Source organism: Desmodus rotundus, chromosome 9 (genome assembly GCF_022682495.2).
Source record: "Desmodus rotundus isolate HL8 chromosome 9, HLdesRot8A.1, whole genome shotgun sequence".
NCBI lineage: Eukaryota > Metazoa > Chordata > Mammalia > Chiroptera > Phyllostomidae > Desmodus > Desmodus rotundus.
Window position 1 is genome coordinate 42,101,834 of NC_071395.1, and position 19,217 is coordinate 42,121,050.

Sequence of the window (19,217 nt, forward strand, 5' to 3'; positions counted from 1 at the left end):
TGGGGGCCTAGGTAAGGGGCTGGGGCTGAGGAAGGGGCTGAGGAGGGGCAGGCTACTCATGGTGTCCCTGCTCTGGGCCTGAGTAATAACCTCTTTCTCTGCACTAATACTGAGAGCAGATGTAGTACAACCAGTGACCCTACCCTAAACAAGGACCACAGCCAATGGCCTTCACCAAGGAACACCAAGGATCCCTGCCTGGTGACCCACCAGCTAATGACCCCCATCAATGACCCCTGACTGGTGGTCCCCATCCAGACACCTAAGCAGTGATCCCCAACAATAAGCTACATCATTGCCCCCCCCACAGTTATTCCTATAACCAGTGACCCATCAGTGTACCCTTCAGTTAGTGACCCACCAACAGCGGCAGCCAGTCACTCTTCCACTCAGTGAGCTCTTCAGTCAACAACCCCAAGCAGTGTCACCCCCACAACAAGCACTAACCGGTGACCCCCCAATTAATAAGCCCCACCAGCGATCCCTAATCAATTATTCCCCAGCCAGCGGTTCTCCAACAATGAACACCCATAAGGGAGCCTGGCCAGTGCTTCCCAAACAGTGACCCCCAACATCAAATAGCAAGACCACTCACCGATGACCCATCCATGAGTCCCCAAAGAAAAACCCACTGGGGACTCCCAAACCAATTACCTCATCCATGACCCCGTGAAAGTCACTCCTCCAACTAGTGCCTTCCAGCCAGTAATCCCTCGTGGACAACCTCCTCAAGTAATGACCCCCAGCAATGGCCCCACACCCACTACCCCTAAACTAGTGACCCCCATAATACCATCAGTGACCTCCAATGGGGACACCCCCCAACATCGACCTCAAGTAATACCTCTCTCCCTATAGCGACCCTCACAATCAGCGATCTCTATCAGAGAGGTCAGATAGTGCCCCCCATTTCAATTAATGACCCCCCAATAAATAACCCTCAATGGCCCCAACCAGTCAACCCCAAGCAATAGCACACTAACCAAGAAACCCATCATTCACCCCAGCTGCCCTCGCACAGCACCCTCATCACGAGCCCTTTAACAATAAGGTCCTCATCTGGGTGTGCCCCTCCAACGAGCCCCCCAGAACTTGGGGGCAGAGGCGGAAGAGCTCTTAAGACTAGACTTCCTGCCCATCCCCCAGTCATCAGGCAGCTAAAAGAAATCAGAAGTCAAGGGTTGGACACTAGGAGCAGAGTCCTTCAACGAAGTGCCAGTCGTCAGTGAGAATCAGAGACCAGAAGTCGGGCAGTCAAAGATCAAAGGTGAGAGGACACAGGTCCCTTACCTGGTTCTCCAGGGAATCAAGAGATGGAGCCAGGGTCAAGGTCTCCTTGTTCTTCTTCTTCCTGCCCTTCCCCTTACGACCACGGCCTTTTTTCTTCCCCTTTCCTTTCCTCTTCCGTTGAGGGGGAGGGGTTTCTGGCTCACTCTGGGGGACCTGGGAAGAGGCACTCAGTCAGGTCCAGAGGCCCTCTGTGGAGTCTTCATCACTCAGGTCACCTGGGACTACATTGGCATGTGGCCCATTGATCCTATGTTTTGAAGCCAAAGCTCACTCAGCCTTATGACATTGGGTCAAGGTCACTCATTCCTAGGATCTGTGTGAGGACAGGAGTCACTCAGGCCCAAGGATGGAGCTCAGAATTCACTCATTCCTGAGACGTGGAGCCAGCGGTGACTCAGCCTGTGACCTCAGGACATGCCTCTCACTCACCCCGGTGGCTGTGGGGTCCAGGTAATCACAGCCAGGAAGGTACTGCTCACAGGCCTGGAAGGCAGCCTGAGGATCTGGGCTTATCAGCAGCTCCTGAATGTCCCCCTAGAGAGAGGGTGGAAGACGGCAAAGGGAGCCACAGACTGACTCTGACCCCCATTCCAAGCACCAAGGCCTGGTGCTTCTTCACCTAGAGAGTCCTAAATATAAGGAAGAGGTGGCCCCACCACAGCCCCGTGGCGGAGGGTGGGGGGGTCTGCCCCTTAAAACTGAGAGGAGAAAGATTCTATCAGGGTCGCAGCAAATCACAACCGCAAACCACGCCCCCCAACATCTATGCCATCAGAGGCTCTTAGACACATGGTGACACCTACTACGTGCCAGGTCGTCTTCAAAGTACTGAGGAGAAGGGGGACAACAGATGGATGAGGCCACTGGCCTCCTGGAGGTGACACAGTCATCAGCTGCAGCCACCACACCAAACCAGACCTGTTCCACAGCCAGCACCACCGTGCCATGCCTGCCAGCTCCCAGCATCATAACCCCTTGCACACAGTCACACACCACCACCACGAGCGCAGTCCTGCACCACAACCTTATCCTCTCGCCGCAAGCCACGTACGTGCCATTGCACAGGATCTTTTTGTGGCTCTGGAGTCTCACGGTCCCACACCACACAGATGCACCATGATTCCTGGGGCCCCTCCTCCCAGCTCCCTGGCAGTAAGCAGGACACCCCTCTTCTCCAATCTCTTTTCCAGAGGCCAGGCCGTGTATAAAACTTCCACCTGCCCTCTGCCTTAGCTTTCCTGATCACTGAACCCCCTACCTCGAAATTCTCCTCCCCGAGATCCTGGGTCCCCAGCACAATGAGTCCACCTGTGCTGATGAATCGAGGCCCCTGACCCAACACAGGGGGCTGAGGTTCACAGTCAGCCACCAGGGTCACCATACTGCCATCCACACTGATTGCCACACGGTGCCATCTACAGGAAGAAGTCTCAATGAGGGGTGTTTCTCACCCACGACTCTTAGGACCCTCACCCTCCCTTACTCACCTGCCATCCATGAGGTTGACCTGCTGGGGGAGGGGTCTAAAGGTCCCACCTAGGAGGCCCAGAGCTGGCCCCAGCACCAGGCCCAACTGCTGGGCACCACCCTCATCATAAATGGATAGAAGGACAGACTGGTTGGCTGGTTGGGCCCGAAGAGTGATCAGCACAGAGAAGTTCTCAGGAAAGTGTCCATCTGATAAGGGGGTCAGAGAGAAAGGGGCAACTCAGGTGACCTGGGACTGACCCATGCTCCCAGGATGCCCGCAGCCCTTCCCACACTGACCTACCTGGAAAGAGTTCCCACGTGGGGGCGCCTAGTGTGCTGGTCTTGCCCACTCTGAATGCCCGGTCACCCTCTGGAGCCCTCTGGGGGCAGAAGCCAGGCACCTCAGGGACCCCAGCCTGGCCCCCCCGCACGCCCAGCACCTTCAGCACATCCACAGGGTCTGCTACAGAAAGAAGCCGGGGTGCAAGGCAGTTAAGACAAGCTCAGGACTCCATGTGAGTGGCTCAGGTTTGGAGACTCAGCTCCCCCAACACACACACTGTTTGTGGGTCAGGGAGAGGGAGCAGGTCGGGACCCTCACCCCCCTCACCACCCCACAGCTGTTCCGGCCTCATTAGCCTGTTGACTCCTGTTTTGTTGTGTTTTTTCCCCTTGGTTTTGGTGAGAGAAAAATACACTGACCTAGTTCTGGGATGAATAAAAGCTTCCTGGCCTGAGCCCCAGAGCCAGACCATCCCCCTCTCCGCACTCCCCCACACCAACTCCCTGGGGCTGCTTCTCAGGCCTGAAGCCCCCTGCCAGGGGGAACACACTTAGAGAGGACCCCCCTCTCCTTGTGTACCTTCCCCCATCTCCTCCCTCTGACCTCTTCCTTTGACCACCGTGCCCTGAACTGTTCCTTCTGACCACCCCCTCTCCTGACTGCTTCCTTCTGACTTCCACTCTGGCCACCGTCACCCATGATCTCCTCCCTGTGACTACTGCCACTTATATCTCCCCCTCTGACCACTCTTTCTTGAGCCATCCCCCTGACCTCCTCTGCCTGCCCCAGTCTCCCCCATCTGACCTGTGACATCCCCATTTTATCTCCCTCTTTGGTTTCTCTATGACCACCTCTCTCTGATAACCTCCTGATCTCTGACCTACTCCCTCTCATCCCAGCAAAGGAAGGGATTGGTCTGGCCCAACCAGATCCTAATCCAAGCAGTCCTACCAGCCCCACCCCGCACAGCCCAGGCTGGCCAGCACTAAGTGGAACCACATGGCTTGGGCAGGGGTGGGTGGGGACTACCCCTGGTCCCAAAGCCCCTGCCTGATCTCCCCTCTTCTCCACCACCCTCCCCCCAGCAGACGTCCCACTGACCCCCTGACCCAGCCTCTTGGCAGGCGCTATATTCTACTGATCTACCCATGACTTCACCCTGGGGGCGGCTCTGCTGACCTCACTATTGGAAGTAGGGGTAGGGGGCCAGACTTGGGGGAGGTAGGGGCTTGGATGAGGAGCCCCATCCCAGCTCCTGCTGGGTCAGACTCTTCATTCCCCAGACTCTGTACGGCCCGTTTCAGCTTCAGCTCCCTCTTGCCCCCAGCCTCCTTCTGCTTTTTCTTTTCTTTCTTCCTTCTTTTCCCTGCCCCACCCTCTCTCTGCCCCACTTTCTGTCTCGGTCTTTCCAGGTCTCTCTCCACGTCCAGCTCTGAATCAGTCTCCCTCTCCCTCTTCCTCTCCCCCTTCTCCCTCTCTCTTGGTCTCTCTGTCTCTTGATATTTTATTTGTTCTCCAGTCTGCCTCTCTGAATGTCTCCATCTCAGTGCCTTTCTCTCTGTCTCTCTGTGAACTGCTCTCTCTATTCCTCCCTCTCTCTCTGCCCCCCCCCAACCCTGCCACCATCACCAACCCTATCTCTAATTGCCTGCTCTGTGGCTGGGCTGTCATTAAGAGGTATTTGGGTTACAGACCCTTGGGGCTAAGATCTGGGCTCCCAGGCTCTGCTGACCGCAAGGGTCACTCCCTCATGGAATGACCAGCCCAGCTGGCCCCCTCCAGGCTGGGACCCAGGGGAGGGCGCAGATCCATGACCCCACCCAGTGTGGCTCTCCCAGGCTCTCCCCTCATCCAGGCCTCAGTCTCTTCAGTGGGAAAAGTCTCCTATTGACCAAAAGCCCTCCCAGCTGTGGCAGCATAGCTCCGTTGGTTACAGCATTGTCCCAAGGTTGCAGGCTCAATTCTCAGTCAGGGCACACACAAGGACCAACCAATGAAGGCATAAATAAGTGGAAAAAGTCTCTCTCTCTCTCTCTCTCTCTCTCTCTCTCTCTCTCTCTCTCATCAATACATTTTTTAAAAAGTCCTTCCCATTATCTAACCCAAATGTCTTTTGCTTCAATCTTGCAGCCCTTCTTAAATGACCTTTCAAAAACTGACTTCCCTTTCTTTTTGTGGCTGGCTTCATGACAAGGAGACACACAAGAGGCATTGAGTCTTGCCTGCAGAGTCAGGAGCTGGGGGTTTGTCAAGGACCCAGCCCACCCTTCCCCCACAGACTCTCCCCTGTGGAGGTCAGGCCCCTGGAGACACTGGGTGAGGCCTAGGCTGTGGAGGGAGGCAGGCAGAGACCAGGCTGCAACCTGGCTGGGGCACCCCCAGAAGTGTAGGAGAGCACAGGTGTGAGTGTGTGTGCAAGCGTGTGCTGTGCTACTGCGCATGCGCATGAGACTGTGCATGTGTGTGACTCCAGATGAACCAGAGAATGTCTAGGAGTGTGACCTGTGGTGTGCCAACGTCTGTATTTGGCCAATAATGTACGGACTGGGTTCAGTTCTTTGACCTGTGCCATGTGTCCGTGTGAGCCAGGTGCTGTCACACGGTGCGATCACACAGGTGAGTTTGGGACTGTAATAGCTGAGACTGGAGCTGGGGCAAGGCGCTAATATGTGAACGCGTGGCCAAGTCAGCGAGTGGGGGGCTGGTTGGGAGTGTTGACGGTGCTGTATGAATGCCAGTGGAAGCATATGTGAGACTTTGAAAGCGTGGGAGGGTGACAGAAGCTGTGACCGTGTGGCGGGTGGCTGATGGGGCTGCCTGGGCGTGGGCACCGGTGTTTAACATTCCCGGTGTCCCAAGGGCTTGTATTCTGATTAATTGCCTGAGACTGAACGACTGTGTGGACGTGCGAGCGTGGGAATGGGGCATAGGCCAATCTGGGATTACCCACGTGAGCAGGCACCTCCCCGGACTTCAGAGAAAGTGAGAAAGTGATGTGTGTGCGTTGGGGGAGCTGAGCTTACCTGAAGGAGGGGTTTCCAAGAGGGCTTGGCCTGGGATCTCACAGACTAGGGAAGCCCTCTCGACCACCACTTGAGGGACCATGATCTTCCCAAACCCAAACCCCGGGTGCCCAGCACCCGGAACCCTGCGGGGCGGGCGCGGCATCCAGCCAGATGCGCGCAGCTGGGCGTGCGTCAGCGCTGACTCACCCGTCCGGCGGCCCCCGGGACCCTTGGGGGGGCTCCTGAGAAATTCCTCGGGAAAAACACCCCAGGCTCGCTCAGCTGGGGTGGGAAGCAATTTCTACTCTTGCCCCCGCCAGCCCTCCGCCCCGCCCCACCCCGCCCCCCGCCCCGCCCTGCCTCGCCCCTCACCGCGGCCCTCCCGAGGCCCTGTCCATGGTGCTGATCCCAGTTCTGGGGCGCATGGCGAGGGGGGAGGGGGGAGGAGGTTGGGGAGAGGAGATGGTCGCAAGACTATTGGGAGAAGAGGAGGAAGAGAGAGAGCAGAGTAAAGCCATTTGGGGAGACTCAAAGGTGAGCGTGAGTCTCCGACTAGCCCTCTCCCACACCGCGCCACTCACCGTCTTGTCCTCACTGGCAATTATTCACGTCCCCAAGTCACCCCGCCCCCCTCATAGGGTCGCCCAGAAACGCACTGTCATAAGGCGTAACACACACGCTTCTTCTCAAAATCCGCCCCCCCCACACACACAGAGACACACAGACACACACACAGACACACTTGCACTTCTACATCTGAAAACCACACACTCGTTCGGGGGTCAGCCTGTCACCCGTATCCGTGCAACCATGGCCAATTCTTACACTCAGGCACACACACGATTTTACTCCAAATGTCCAGACACACGTCACCGCACGCGCGCGCACACCTACAGCTGCACTCATCCCCTGCGCCCAGCAGTAGGACGCGGTCACGCTTCCCCGCCCCACCCCCGCTGTCACACCCACAACTCGCAGGAGCCAGACGCTCGCACCCGGCAGCACACGCAGCGCGGACTCTACCCCCGCTTTCCTGACTCCACCCTGCCTTTGGGGGCCTCACTGGATCCTGCACTCCGAGTCCTTTGTCCTCCCTCCCGGCTCACCGGCCTGTGTCCGGGGCAGAAGCTGCAGCAAGGCCAGGAGCAAGCAGAGGCCGGCCCGCGGCTGGCCTAGTCCCCGGCGGCTCCCCATCCCGGCGGCGCCAACAAGCAAGGTAGGGGACCACCGACCAGGGCGGCGGCGGGGAGTGGCGACTCCACGGGTTAGGCGCACGCACTCGCGGCCAGCTCCACTCGGGATCGACAGAAGACTGCTGGAGACCCCGCCCTGGCCTCGCCCTGCGCTCCAGCGCCGGGCCAGGCGGGCCTCTCGGGAAGGGGGCTGGCTGACAGCTGGTGGGGGGAGTTTGGGAAAGTTTGTGCTGAGCGCTGATTGGCCAGCTCGGGTGGAGCCCTGGGCCGGCGATGGGCCCTTCTTGCCCTACCCGATGCTGGAGGAGGGGGGTCACTCTCACCCAGCCTTAGAATTTGGGGTCTCAGTCTTACCACAAGCCCTTCTCTCCTAACAAGTTTCCTCAAAGGAGATCTTAGCCTCATTCAAACCGCAGCCTCCACCCGGGCCCCAGTATCAGGGGTACAGCTTCGTTCCAAACTCTTTCCGTGCCACCCAGGGCCCCTCAGTGGGACCGCAGCCTCCCACCCAGCCCCTGACGACCCGCCTTACCCCAATCGCTGAGCCCCACGGAAGAGGTACTGCCGCACCCCAGCACCTTCCCTTCTGGTCCCTAAATAAGGCTCTTCTTCCTACCTCAGACCTCACCCCAGATTCCGAAATGAAGTTCCCAGACTTGCCCCAAACCTTCATCTATCCACCCCAGTTCCGGAGCTGGACATCCGGCCCCAGCCCCAACCCTCAGCACAGACTCCCAAACACAGGTCTTGACTTCCCCCAAACTCTTAATCTTCAAATAAAAGGTCCCAACTCCATCCCTAGCCCTCTTCTCCCCAACTCAGTTCCCCAAACGGATCCTCTAGCCCCAATCCCAAATCCTCACGTGTGCCCCATTAGATGGGGGAGGTTCTAGGTTCTACCCCAAAGCAGGGCACTGCCACAAGGAGGAGCAGCTCCCTGCCACTTCTGGAAGGAGGCAGGGACCCCCTCATCCTACTGGGACCCCCCAGTGTGAAGAGGCCCCAGGGACTCAGGTGGAATCACTTGTGCAATAGAACAGGAGCAGACATGTGGGATCTGAGAAAGCTGCCACAGGGAGGAGCCCAAAGGGTGCATCCTGGGCCCCAACCCACCCCCTCACCACCCAGAAGGAGAAGCCAGCAGTGCCTCCCTCCCAGCCTCTGGCTCCTCAGACAAAGAGTCTCTGTGTCCCTGGGGAGGAGGGGGTGGGGCCCCATCTGGCCTGAGGTGGAGATGGGGGCTCCCATTGTGGAGGGAGCAGAGGGAATCTCCCCAAGCTGTTCCTCCTCCCTCCCCAGGGACATCTGAGGCTGAGACCTCTCCAGCTAAAAGATTCTCATAAAGTTTCTTCCCTGCTCTGCCTTTCTGGGAAGTTCCTGCTACATCTAACACTGTCTTCTGACATTTCTGTGCACATTTAAAGGGACCTTTCTGGGACCACACTCTCGGTTACTTTCTCTCTCTCTCCTCCAGTCAAAGATTCTTTGCCCAGAATAGAGACAGCTATCGAATGCCCCTGCTAATTCCCTGGGCTCCTTGAAACTATCCCCAGCCCCAAATAATTAACAGCCATAATAAAAATCCCCCAGTTATAAGTGTAGCAGTGAGAAGAAATTTTTGACAGATAAAAGAAAGGGGGTGTATTGGGGTTAAGGAATTCCCCCCATCCTAGCTACCTGTCCTGGGTCAGTTCAGAATCAGGGGCTCAAGGGGGCCTTTCACCCTGCAGGGGATCCGTTTTGAGGATGTTCAGGATGACAGGTGGCCGGAGTCAGGTGCTGGCCAGAGAGGTCACGCGTCCAGGGAGGGATGAATGAACATGGCCGATCCGCCCCGGACTGTGCTGATCTCAGGCTGCTCATCGGGAATTGGCCTGCAGCTCGCGGTGCAGCTAGCTCATGACCCCAGGCAACGCTACCAGGGTAAGGGGCCCAGGGCAGGACTGAGAGGGGCGGGCTGGGCATGGCTTCCAGGACCCTCAGCCACCTTGGCACTGTTTCTACCAGCGCTTCCCTTCCAGGTGTATTTGTGGACTTGGGGAGGACCCAGGACAAGTAGGGGCCCCTTCCCACCTCTCCTCGTGCGTGAATCATCCCCTCAGCCATTGAGTATTTCCTGAGCACCTACTGGGTGCTAGGCACTGTTCTATGTGCCGGAAATACATCCGTGAACAAAACAGACCAAATCTCTGCCTTGATTAGAGGTGTAGTGGGGGAGGGGAGGGAAGACAGACAATAAACAGATTTCAAATGTTTACATGTCTAGTGCTAACAAGTGCTAAGAAGCAAAATAAAGCAAGGGCAACATGGAGGGACAGTGATAGTTTTAGAAGGGCTGGTGAAGGAGGTTTCACTCAGGTATTCCCCAGGATTCCCCTCCTCCACACCTCCCCAGATTACTGCTGCAAGATAAGCCTCTTAAGTGAATCTGACCTTGGGGTTCTGGGGGTCCTATAGGCCTAGGGGCTTGGCCTTCTGCAATTCTGGAGTCAGTTGCCCCAGTCTTCACCCTACCCATGGAGACCTCTGACCCAGAGCAGGTTGGAGTCAAAGTGGGCAAAGGGCGGTTGCTTAAGAGGAGGCCACGGCGGGGGTTGGGGGGAGGAGGGCATTGTCCCAGTTGGCAGAGCTGCTTCTCCCGGCCCTACACCCTGAGTCTCAGACACATGCACAGCGTTGAATGGGACAGCCTGAGTGCCAGCATGCAGGAAAGGCACTGTGCTCTGTGTCTCTGTGGCAGACAGATGAGTGTGTGAAACCGCAAAACGGTGATGTTCACGGAGTGCTTACCATGTCCCAGGCTAAGTGCTTTGCATCTAGTTAGACACTTAATCCCCACATCACCCTTATGAGGAGGCTGCTCTCATTTGCCCATCTTAGAAGTGAGGAAATTTGGGGAGAAATTGCCAAAAGTTCTTGCTCAATGTCGCCCAGCTAGAAAATGGCAGAGCCTGGATTCAAACCCAGGCGGCCCAGCCCCTGGGCCCACATGTGTCACTATATTGTGTGTGGATGCATGTGGCCCCATTCATCTGTGCAGTACCCATGAATCACACAGGCCCACAGGCCATAAGCAAATGACCCCTAGGAGCACACGTGTGTAATTGTGGTGCATGTATGAGGGGGTACAAACATATATACAGGCGTGTGATCTCAGTATCTGATAAGCCCAGGTTCAAATCTCAGTTCTGTCATTAGCTAGGGTTAGGACACACCAGGACTGTCACACCGTTGGGCCTTAGCTGTTCATCTGTGTGATGGGGATAACTTTTTCTATCTGTCTGGTTACCATTGCTAAACAAATCGCCCTCAAAATCTGTGCTGTAAAACACTAGACTCATTTACCTCCCAGTTTGCAAAGGCCATGAATTCAGAAGGGTTCAGCTGGGTGGTTCTGACTCAGGGTCAAAGGCTAGAATTAGAACAGAGGAGGCTGGACCACGTCAGGGTTTGGACAAGCATCTCTCTCCCTTTCAGTAATCTCAGGGCATCTCCACGAGGTCTCCCTATCTGGGCTAGCTTGAGTTTCCCCCCAACACAGTGGCCTCAGGACAGCGGGGCTGCTACAGGGTGGCTGAAGTCATCGAGCGAGTGTTCCAGCAGCAAGCCAGAAAAAGCAGCACCTTTTCTGGTGTAATCACAGAAGCCACATATCACTTTCACCATATTTCATTATGGTGCACAGCAAGCCACAAGATTCAAAGAGGGAGAAAGAGATTTCATGTTTTGATGGGGGGGCAGCAAGGTTCTAGAAGAGCATGTGCAATGAAAAATCTCTGGAAAATAAGACAGTGACCTAGCCACAGAGTTCTTATAACAGTGTTTACAGTTTCTGGCACATAGTAGATGTTCAATAAGTTGGAACTTATGTTGATGATGTCGGTGTGTCTGTTCATACTTGCATGTGCACATAGCACGTAAGTCGACCCTAGGTGTACATGCATTTCTTTTCTCAAGACAATCTGTTTTGTGTTTATTCATTGTCTGACCTACTAGACTGTGAATTCCAGGAAGGCATGGACTTTTTCTTACTTTATGCAGTAGCTTCAGCACCTGGAATAGGGCATGGTGCGTGGTAGCTGCTCAGCAAACATGTGGGGTGGGTGGATGGATAAACATGTAAGGATGTATACACAAGTGTGCATTTGTGAGTGTGTGGTGAGTGTAGGTGTGTAAAGCTGTGGGTCTCCATCCTTCTGTGGTGGCACATGCAAGATCACAGAGATGTGCAAGTCCATATATGGGGGAAGGGAGCCAGGGCCTGCCCCAACTGCTTTCTGTCCCCAGTGGTGGCCACCATGAGAGATCTGGGGAAGAAGGGGACACTGGAGGCAGCTGCCGGGGAGGCTCTGGGTCAGACCCTCACTGTGGCTCAGCTGGACGTGTGCAGCGACGAGTCAGTAGCCCAGTGTCTCAGCTGCATCCGGGGAGGAGAAGTGGACGTGCTGGGTGAGAAGTCCCTGGGGTCACTCGCTCCACCCTGGCCTGAGCACAGATCCCCACCCCAGCAAGGCCCTCCAGTGTGTGGGCGCCAGCATCCTCTCACCCTGAACAGAAGGGGTAGACTAATTGGCCAAGAGTCCAAGGCGCCAATCAGTTTATTGGGGATACAAGAAATAAACTGAAACCTGGGGTTAGGGGGATTTTGTGGAAAACTTCTCACATATGGAGAAAATCATATGCGGTTGGGAAAATTACTTTGATGAGTCATTTGGGGAAGGGAGCATGATGAAGAAAAAACTCATGGTTCCTTAACAACCTTCTAAGGAGGGTGGTTGTTGCTGTTTTGCTGCAGTTTGGGGTCAGAGCTGAATTGCTCATGCATTAAAGGAGAGGTTGTTCCCAGTAGCCCTACCCCCCACCCAGGCCAAGGGTCCCCTGTAACAAATGTTGAATTATTTGTAAAGATCATCAAGGCTCCACACTGGTCCACCCAAGATACCCTTGAGATGACCCTGGATTTTGAGTGAGTGGGTGGAGTGATTCAGGGAGTGTCCCTGGAGGAATGACACTAGAGGGGACTTCGAAGTAACCCTCAGCACCTCCCCCTTAGTGAATAATGCTGGTGTGGGCCTGGTGGGGCCCCTGGAGGGGCTCAGCCTCGCTACCATGAAGAAGGTCTTTGACACCAACTTTTTCGGAGCTGTTCGTCTGGTCAAAGCTGTGCTTCCTGGCATGAAGAGAAGACGACAGGGCCACATTGTGGTGGTCAGCAGTGTCATGGGGCTGCAGGGTAAGCTCTGGACACCCACCCTGGGAATCCTCACAGTGTCTGACCCTCTCCAGCTAGATGGCAGCTAGGTTTTAGTTCGCGTTCCAAATGAGCCTGTGTTGAGAAGGATTCTGAAGCTCGGAAGGAAAAGTCCTGGGATAGACTAATTCTGCCTGCCACGGTGCAGGAGCAGGCAGCTGGGGACAGATGCTGCCAATGGCCATCCACAACCCAGCATCAACCCCACTTCTGAACACCCCCAAAACTCTCTCCCAACTATCCCCCAAAATAAAATTAGAAAAAAAAACATCAGAACTCCTTCTCCGCAGACTCTTCCTTGACAAACACTCACCACCAGGCCCCAGAGATGTCTAGATTTGGAATTCTGAAGTTCCTTAGCAAAGGGAGCAGTGATTGACTAGTGATGTCTGCCATGGGCCTACTGTGGAAGCCACCTACTTGCCATCCACACTCTTGGGTCTCTCCTCCTTGAACCCCTCAAGGCTCCCTTGCTCCCCCGGACATTCCCTCAGATCTGGCCCCCTCCCCCCGCTGCCCCCTAAGGAACCCACCCGATTTATTATCCTGCCACAGAGAAGGTGAATTTACTTTGCTCATCCCTCTGGCCCCTCACCCAACCACATTCACTGCTCAACAGGACTGATAAGGACCAGCTGAACAGGACTTCTCCTTAGGGGCCCTGGGGACCCCTAGACCCAAGTGGTCCCCAGAAGTTTAGTGGATGAAAGGAAGTAGGGGAGTTTCCTGGGCTGAGGGCAGATAGAGCACTGCGGGGAAGAAGGGGTCACCTGGCACCCCAAGACAACCTCATCCTAACCCCCTATGCTCCCATCACATAATACCATGCACTCAGCACGCTGGCCCCAGATAGCTCCTCATTCCAGTCCTCAAACCCCCTTTGTTCTGTCTCCAAAAGACCACCTCTCCCTCTGGACCCACAAACACATCACCCAGACCCCCAAAGGGTCCACCTTCCTCCAATTCTCTCAGGTGTCGTGTTCAATGACGTCTATGCAGCCTCCAAGTTTGCCCTGGAAGGGTTCTTCGAGAGTCTGGCTGTCCAGCTGCTCCAGTTCAACATCTTGTGAGGCGGGCAGTGGGCAGGGGTGGGGGAATGGAGACAGGGAGTGGGCAGTGGAGGTGGTGATGGGACAGACAAGGAAATGTGGGTAACGGGGGAGATGGGGGGAACAGGGAGAAGTGAAATAATGATGGGACAAATGGGGGGTTGAAAAGGAAAGAGGGATAGTAATGAGCAAAATGGGGCGTGAGTGTGCTGGGGCACCAGACCCTGTACCCCTGTCCCTGTTCCCAGCGTCTCCCTGGTGGAACCCGGCCCAGTGGCCACCGACTTTGAAGGGAAGCTCCTGGAGCAGGTGTCTGCAGCTGAGATTCCAGGCGCTGACCCTGACACCCTGCACTACTTTCAGGATCTCTACCTCCCAGCTTCCAGGGAGCTCTTTCGCTCTATAGGGCAGAGCCCACAGGACGTGGCCCAGGTGAGTGGGGGCCCAGAGCCCCAAGACATGGCTTAGGTATGTAGCAGGCTCCTCCCCACAGAACTCAGTCTCAGGGCTCCACCCCACAGGTTATTGTCAAGGTCGTCAGCTCGGCCAGCCCACCCTTACGCAGGCAGACCAACGCCCGCTACTGTCCCCTGACTGCGCTCAAAGCCGCGGACCCCTCGGGCAGCCTGTACGTGCGAAGCGCCCACAGCCTGCTCTTTCGCTGGCCACGCCTCCTCAGCCTGGGCCTCCGCTGCCTGGCTTGCGGCTGCCTCTGCACTCGGGTTTGGCCCCAGTGAACCTCACCCACCCATTCCCACTGCCGAACAGCCAGACCTCTTCAGTCCACACCCAGACCAGAGGTCACACAGACCATTCGTTCATTCATTCATTCATTCATTCATTCAGCAAATGCTGCCTGACCCGCTCTGTACCTGGGCGTTGCTCAGCCTCCAGGCACAGGCCCCTCAGTGGTCAGCACGGGGGCAGAGAGGAGGAAGGGGCATTGCCATGGACATTGAAAGGCGAGACAGACGGTCCCTTGGACCTGGGAATACAGGAATGATCCAAACACCTCCATCCACCCCCCCACACACACATGCATAGAGCTGGGCTGACTGGTGGTCTCCAGACCTCTCCGGTCACACACGCTCTGTCGCAACACGTGTGTGTGCACACACCAGCAACATGCACCCATTTTTCATAAAATGTAGATTTGTAACCACTAACAGTAGCTACATCAAATACTTCATAAAGCTCAATTTCTTATGTCTAAATAAAAAAATTAAAAAGCAATAGGGTCCACCTCACACCCATTAGAATGGCTACTATCAACAACAACAAAAACAGAAAATAACAAGTGTTGGCAAGGATATAGAGAAATCGGAACCTTGTGCATTGTCGGTGAGAATGTAAAACAGTGTCACATCTATGAAAAACATGATGGCAGTTCCTGGAAAAGTGACACGGACTTGCGATATGATACAGCAATTCATTTCAGGGTATCATCCAAAAGAGTTAAAACCAGAATCTCCAAGAGATACTTGCACATCCATGTTCATAGCAGCACGTTCAAAACAGCCACTCAAGTGTCCATCAGTGCGTGAACGGATGAACAAAACGTGGCCCATCCGGACAGGAAAGTATTATTCAAACTTAAAAAGAAAGGAAGTTCTCACACATGCTACACCATGGATGAACCTTGAGGACATTGTGCTCAGTGAAATAAGCCCATCACAAAAAGGCAAATACTGTGTGATTCCATTTATATGAGTGTCCCTAGAGGAGGAAAATTCATAGAGATATAAAGTAGAATGGTGGGGGCCAGGGGCTGGAGGGAGGGCTATGAGGAGAGAGTGTTTAATGGGAAAGAAGTTCAACTTTGCAAGAATTCTGAAGATAAATGGTGATGACAGTTACATGACAATGGGAATGTACTCAACACTAATGAATTGGACATTTAAAAGTGTTAAGATGGTGCCCTAGTTGGTGCGGCTCAGTGGATTGAGTGCCGGCCTGCAAACCAAAGGGTCGGTGGTTCAACTCCCAGTCAGGGCACATGCCTGGGTTTTGGGCCAGGTCTCCAGTGGAAGGCACGAGAGAAGCAACCACACATTGATGTTGCTCTCCCTCTCTTTCTGCCTCCCTTCCCCTCCCTCTAAAAATAAATAAATAAATATCTTTTTAAAAAATGTTAAGATGGTAAACTTTGTGTTATGTATATTTTTACCACAACTAAAGTCATTTAAAAATTGCCCTGGCTGGTGTGGCTCAGTGGTTGAGTGCCAGCCTGTGAATCAAAGGGTCTCAGGTTCAATTCCCAGTCAGGGCACATGCCTGGAATGTGGGCCAGGTCTCTAATGGGGGATGCATGAGAGGCAACCGCACACTAATTTTTCTCTCTCTCTCTTTCTCCCTCCCTTCCCCTCTGTCTATAAATAAATGAAATCTTTAAAAAATAATAAATAACAGGGGTCCCACCTGAGCCCTTAACACATTGTCCCCAAGTTTCTTGGCCCTCCTCTGGAGAATTCAGAAGCAAATAGACTCTGGGTGTAACTGCTGGCTCCGCCTTCTCACTGGGTGAGGCTGGGCAGGTGACTCCCCCGGTCTCATTTTCCATGAAGCAGAGTTAGCGATGACAGTGCTGAAACAACAGGAAAAGTCCCCTGCGCTGCTACACTCCATCTGGGGTTTTTGTTCTGGTTCAGGCTCAACTACCACCTTGGAATGTCAGTCCTCAGGCAAAGTTTTTTTTTGTTTTTCATGTTCACTTTGCAGCCTTATAAGATGGAGACACTCAGAACCTCCCCAGCTCATAAATGAAGAAGCCAAGGTTGTCGGGACAGAGACAAGGGGTAGGAATCAAGTCTAAGGCTGTCCAACTCGGTTTTTGCTGGTCTTCGGGGGTCTCCAGTGACCTAGTAAAATGAAAACTGAGTCTGGGGCCCTTGAAGAGATTTGTTTGAGACATAATTGGGGCTACTTAGTATGTTTTGTCAAATTAATCCTCCCCTCCCTTTCCCTTTATTGGATTTCTGCAGTGAAATTGGGACACCTTCAAAAGAACATATGAACGTAGATGATAGTCGCCGTCGTGACAGCCACATGAAGTTGTGAACACGCCAACCCCCAGTGAACCGTGCACTTTAAAATGGCAAATTGCATGGCTCGTGAACAACAGCTCAATTTAGAAATTAAGTTAATGTTTTAAAAGAACATATGAAGCACACATATGCAGGTCTTTGCGTTCCCCCAGGAGACCCACCCAAGGGTCACATGAACCACGTTCCTCCACCTTTGGCTTCCAGTTGTGTTGGGTTCTGCCAACGGGAGGCATCGGTGGGAGATCAGCTGTGGCAGGAGAAAGGCCCAAGTATTTACCCCCCTGAGATGCTGCCCTGCAGCCCTACTTTGTCCCTTTTCATTTTCCAAAACTGATGATTTCATGAGCCCCCAGTGTCCACCCGATAAATGCTTTCACAGCTTAAATCACCCCGAGTCAGTGTCTGACGCATTTAAGGAAGAACCACCCCTGATACACATGGTAATTATGAAAGTAAATGCAGTGGGGGACCTGTTGTTAAATCTAGCTGGATGCTATTGCTGTGTTCTTGTTTACCACGGAGACCAACAGAGATTGGCAGAAGTTCAAAGGGTATTCAGGACACTCAAACACTTGCCTCTTCATTTCAACCCTCACACCCCACACCCCTGGCTTCCTCATCTCAACAAAGACAAGTCCGTTCCTCTACAGGGGTGTCCAACCTGCAGCCGCAGGCCACATGCGGCTCCGGATGGCTATGAATGCAACTCTACACAAAATCATAAATTTACTTAAAACATGATGAGACTTTTTTGTGTGTGATTACATGTCTCAGTGTATTTAATGTGTCGCCCAAAACAACTCTTCTTCTTCCAGTGGGGCACAGAGATGCCAAAAGATTGGACACCCCTGCTAGAGGCTCAGGCCAAAAATCTTGGAGTCATCTCTAGGGCCTCTCCGTCACACCTCACAGTCAACACATCAGGAGATCTTGTTCACTTGACCCGCAAAATATATTCAGAACCAACCACTTCACCACGCCTCCTTGGCCTCCGCACTGGTCCAGAGACCGTCATTTCTCACTTAGAGAATTGCACCAGTCCCCATCCCCTCCTCCCTCCTGCATTTGTCCCCCACAATCCAGTCTCCACGTAACAGCCCAGAGGATCCTTAAAAAGCATCGTTTGAGTGCATAAAATGTTCACAATTTTTTTAAAATAATTAAAAGATAATTTAAAAACAATTCTATTCTCAACTGCCCAATTCCTGATCCCCCACCCCCACCTGTTATAGCTTGCTGGAGTTACCCATCCAGATTTTCTTTCTCATTGTGCAAGAAAAAAACTGATGAATGGATAAACTGGGGTATATGCACACAGCAAAGGAATGTCATTCATCCTTAAAAAGAAAGGACATTCTGACCCCTGCTACAACACGGATGAACTTGAGGACGTCACTCTCGGTGAGAGAAGCCGGACACGGGGAAAAACACTGTGATCCCACTCACAGGAGGCCCTTGGAGGAGTCAGATCCACAGAGACAGGAAGTAGATGGTGGAGCCAGGGGCTGGGGGAGGGGAGGGGAGTCAGTGTTCAATGGGGACAGAGGTTCAGTTGGGAAGGTGAGAAAGTTCTGGGGACACGGACGGTGGTGGTGGCTACACAACAGTGTGAATGGACTTAATGCTGCCGAACTGTATGTTCAGAAACGGTTAAAATGAGAGATTTTATGTAGTGTATAGTTTATCACAATTTTTTAAATAAATATTTTAATGGAAAACCTAAATACATACTTTTTTACTTTTTCACAAAAAGCGGCACGCCATGCATACCAGTGTGAACTTCAGTCCTTTCCCTGAGTACTACGTCTCGGGAGTTTTTCACATCAGTCCTGGCAGTCACCTGCAGTCTTCTGCAAAGCTGCAACATATTCCGTCGTGTAGATAACGATAATTCGTGCAACTGGTCCTGTCCTCATGAATTTTGGCTTTCAAAGGACATGCCCAAAATGGTTCTACTGAAACAGAAAGATAATGTTACTTCCCTTTTCAAAACTCTCCGATGGCTTCCCCTCTGACTGAGATTCAAATCACCAACTGTCAGGTCCCCTACATGGTCTCGTCCCTGAACATCTGTCTCAAGTCATCTGCCACTCTCTCCCCTTCACCCTCTTCACTCCAGGAACAGCGACCTCCGTGCTGTTCCTTACACACCCCATGCACACTCAGCGCCTTCGCACTTGCTGTGCCCCCGGCCGAGCATGCTTTCCCCAGATAGCCACATGGCTCCCTGCTTCACCTCCTCTAGTGCTCACATGTCGCCATCCCAGAGAGGTCCTCCCTGATCACCACAAGATAGTACCTTGTCACTCTGTCCTCTTAAACTGCTTTATTTCTCGTCACTGACATACACCACAGTTGTACACTACAATCTGCTTCTTGTCCATCTCCACCCACTAGAATGTCAGCTTCAGAGGGAGGAGATTGTTGTCTGCCTGCTCAGCGCGTCCCCAGCCCCTACAACAGTAGGTGGCTCATGACAGCCACCCCAACATCTGATAAGTGAATGAATGGGTGCGTAAATTAATGCATTAAAATGAGACTCTCCTTGACCTAATAAGAAGGATTTAAGGATCTCTTTCTGCTCCTCACACCACCATGCTCCATCTTCCTCCCAGGTCTTTGCACAGGCTTC

General features: G+C 53.5%; 2 protein-coding genes across 10 annotated transcripts in view; one reads left to right on the forward strand and one right to left on the reverse strand.

Moving 5' to 3' along the window:
* COL5A3 (collagen type V alpha 3 chain) overlaps positions 1-7,272 on the reverse strand; it is a 46,022-nt gene extending 38,750 nt beyond the window's left edge. For 4 of the 6 annotated variants that reach the window (XM_053911492.1, XM_024557060.3, XM_045192540.2 and 1 more), the window contains exons 1-6: positions 7,155-7,272; positions 3,062-3,223; positions 2,778-2,967; positions 2,549-2,705; positions 1,720-1,824; positions 1,291-1,443 (exon numbers count right to left, since the gene is read on the reverse strand). In XM_053911492.1, the coding sequence (XP_053767467.1) occupies positions 1,291-1,443; positions 1,720-1,824; positions 2,549-2,705; positions 2,778-2,967; positions 3,062-3,223; positions 7,155-7,242 (855 nt within the window). In that variant the 5' untranslated portion in view covers positions 7,243-7,272. The remainder of the gene's footprint in view (positions 1-1,290; positions 1,444-1,719; positions 1,825-2,548; positions 2,706-2,777; positions 2,968-3,061; positions 3,224-7,154) is intronic. The other 2 variants (XM_053911493.1, XM_045192541.2) reach the window with 1 other exon arrangement.
* RDH8 (retinol dehydrogenase 8) lies at positions 7,183-18,152 on the forward strand. Of its 4 annotated transcripts, XM_045192545.3 has the most exons (8): positions 7,183-7,264; positions 8,972-9,164; positions 11,529-11,690; positions 12,295-12,474; positions 13,465-13,558; positions 13,790-13,973; positions 16,260-16,336; positions 16,523-18,152. In XM_045192545.3, the coding sequence occupies exons 2-7, from the start codon at positions 9,056-9,058 to the stop codon at positions 16,302-16,304; spliced, it is 774 nt and encodes a 257-aa protein (XP_045048480.2). In that variant the 5' UTR covers positions 7,183-7,264; positions 8,972-9,055; the 3' UTR covers positions 16,305-16,336; positions 16,523-18,152. The 4 variants fall into 4 exon arrangements, with proteins under 4 accessions (XP_045048480.2, XP_024412557.2, XP_053767469.1 ...); XM_024556789.3 differs by lacking the exons at positions 16,260-16,336; positions 16,523-18,152 and adding an exon at positions 14,063-14,557; XM_053911494.1 differs by lacking the exons at positions 11,529-11,690; positions 16,260-16,336; positions 16,523-18,152 and adding an exon at positions 14,063-14,557.
* The last annotated feature ends 1,065 nt before the right edge of the window (positions 18,153-19,217 follow it).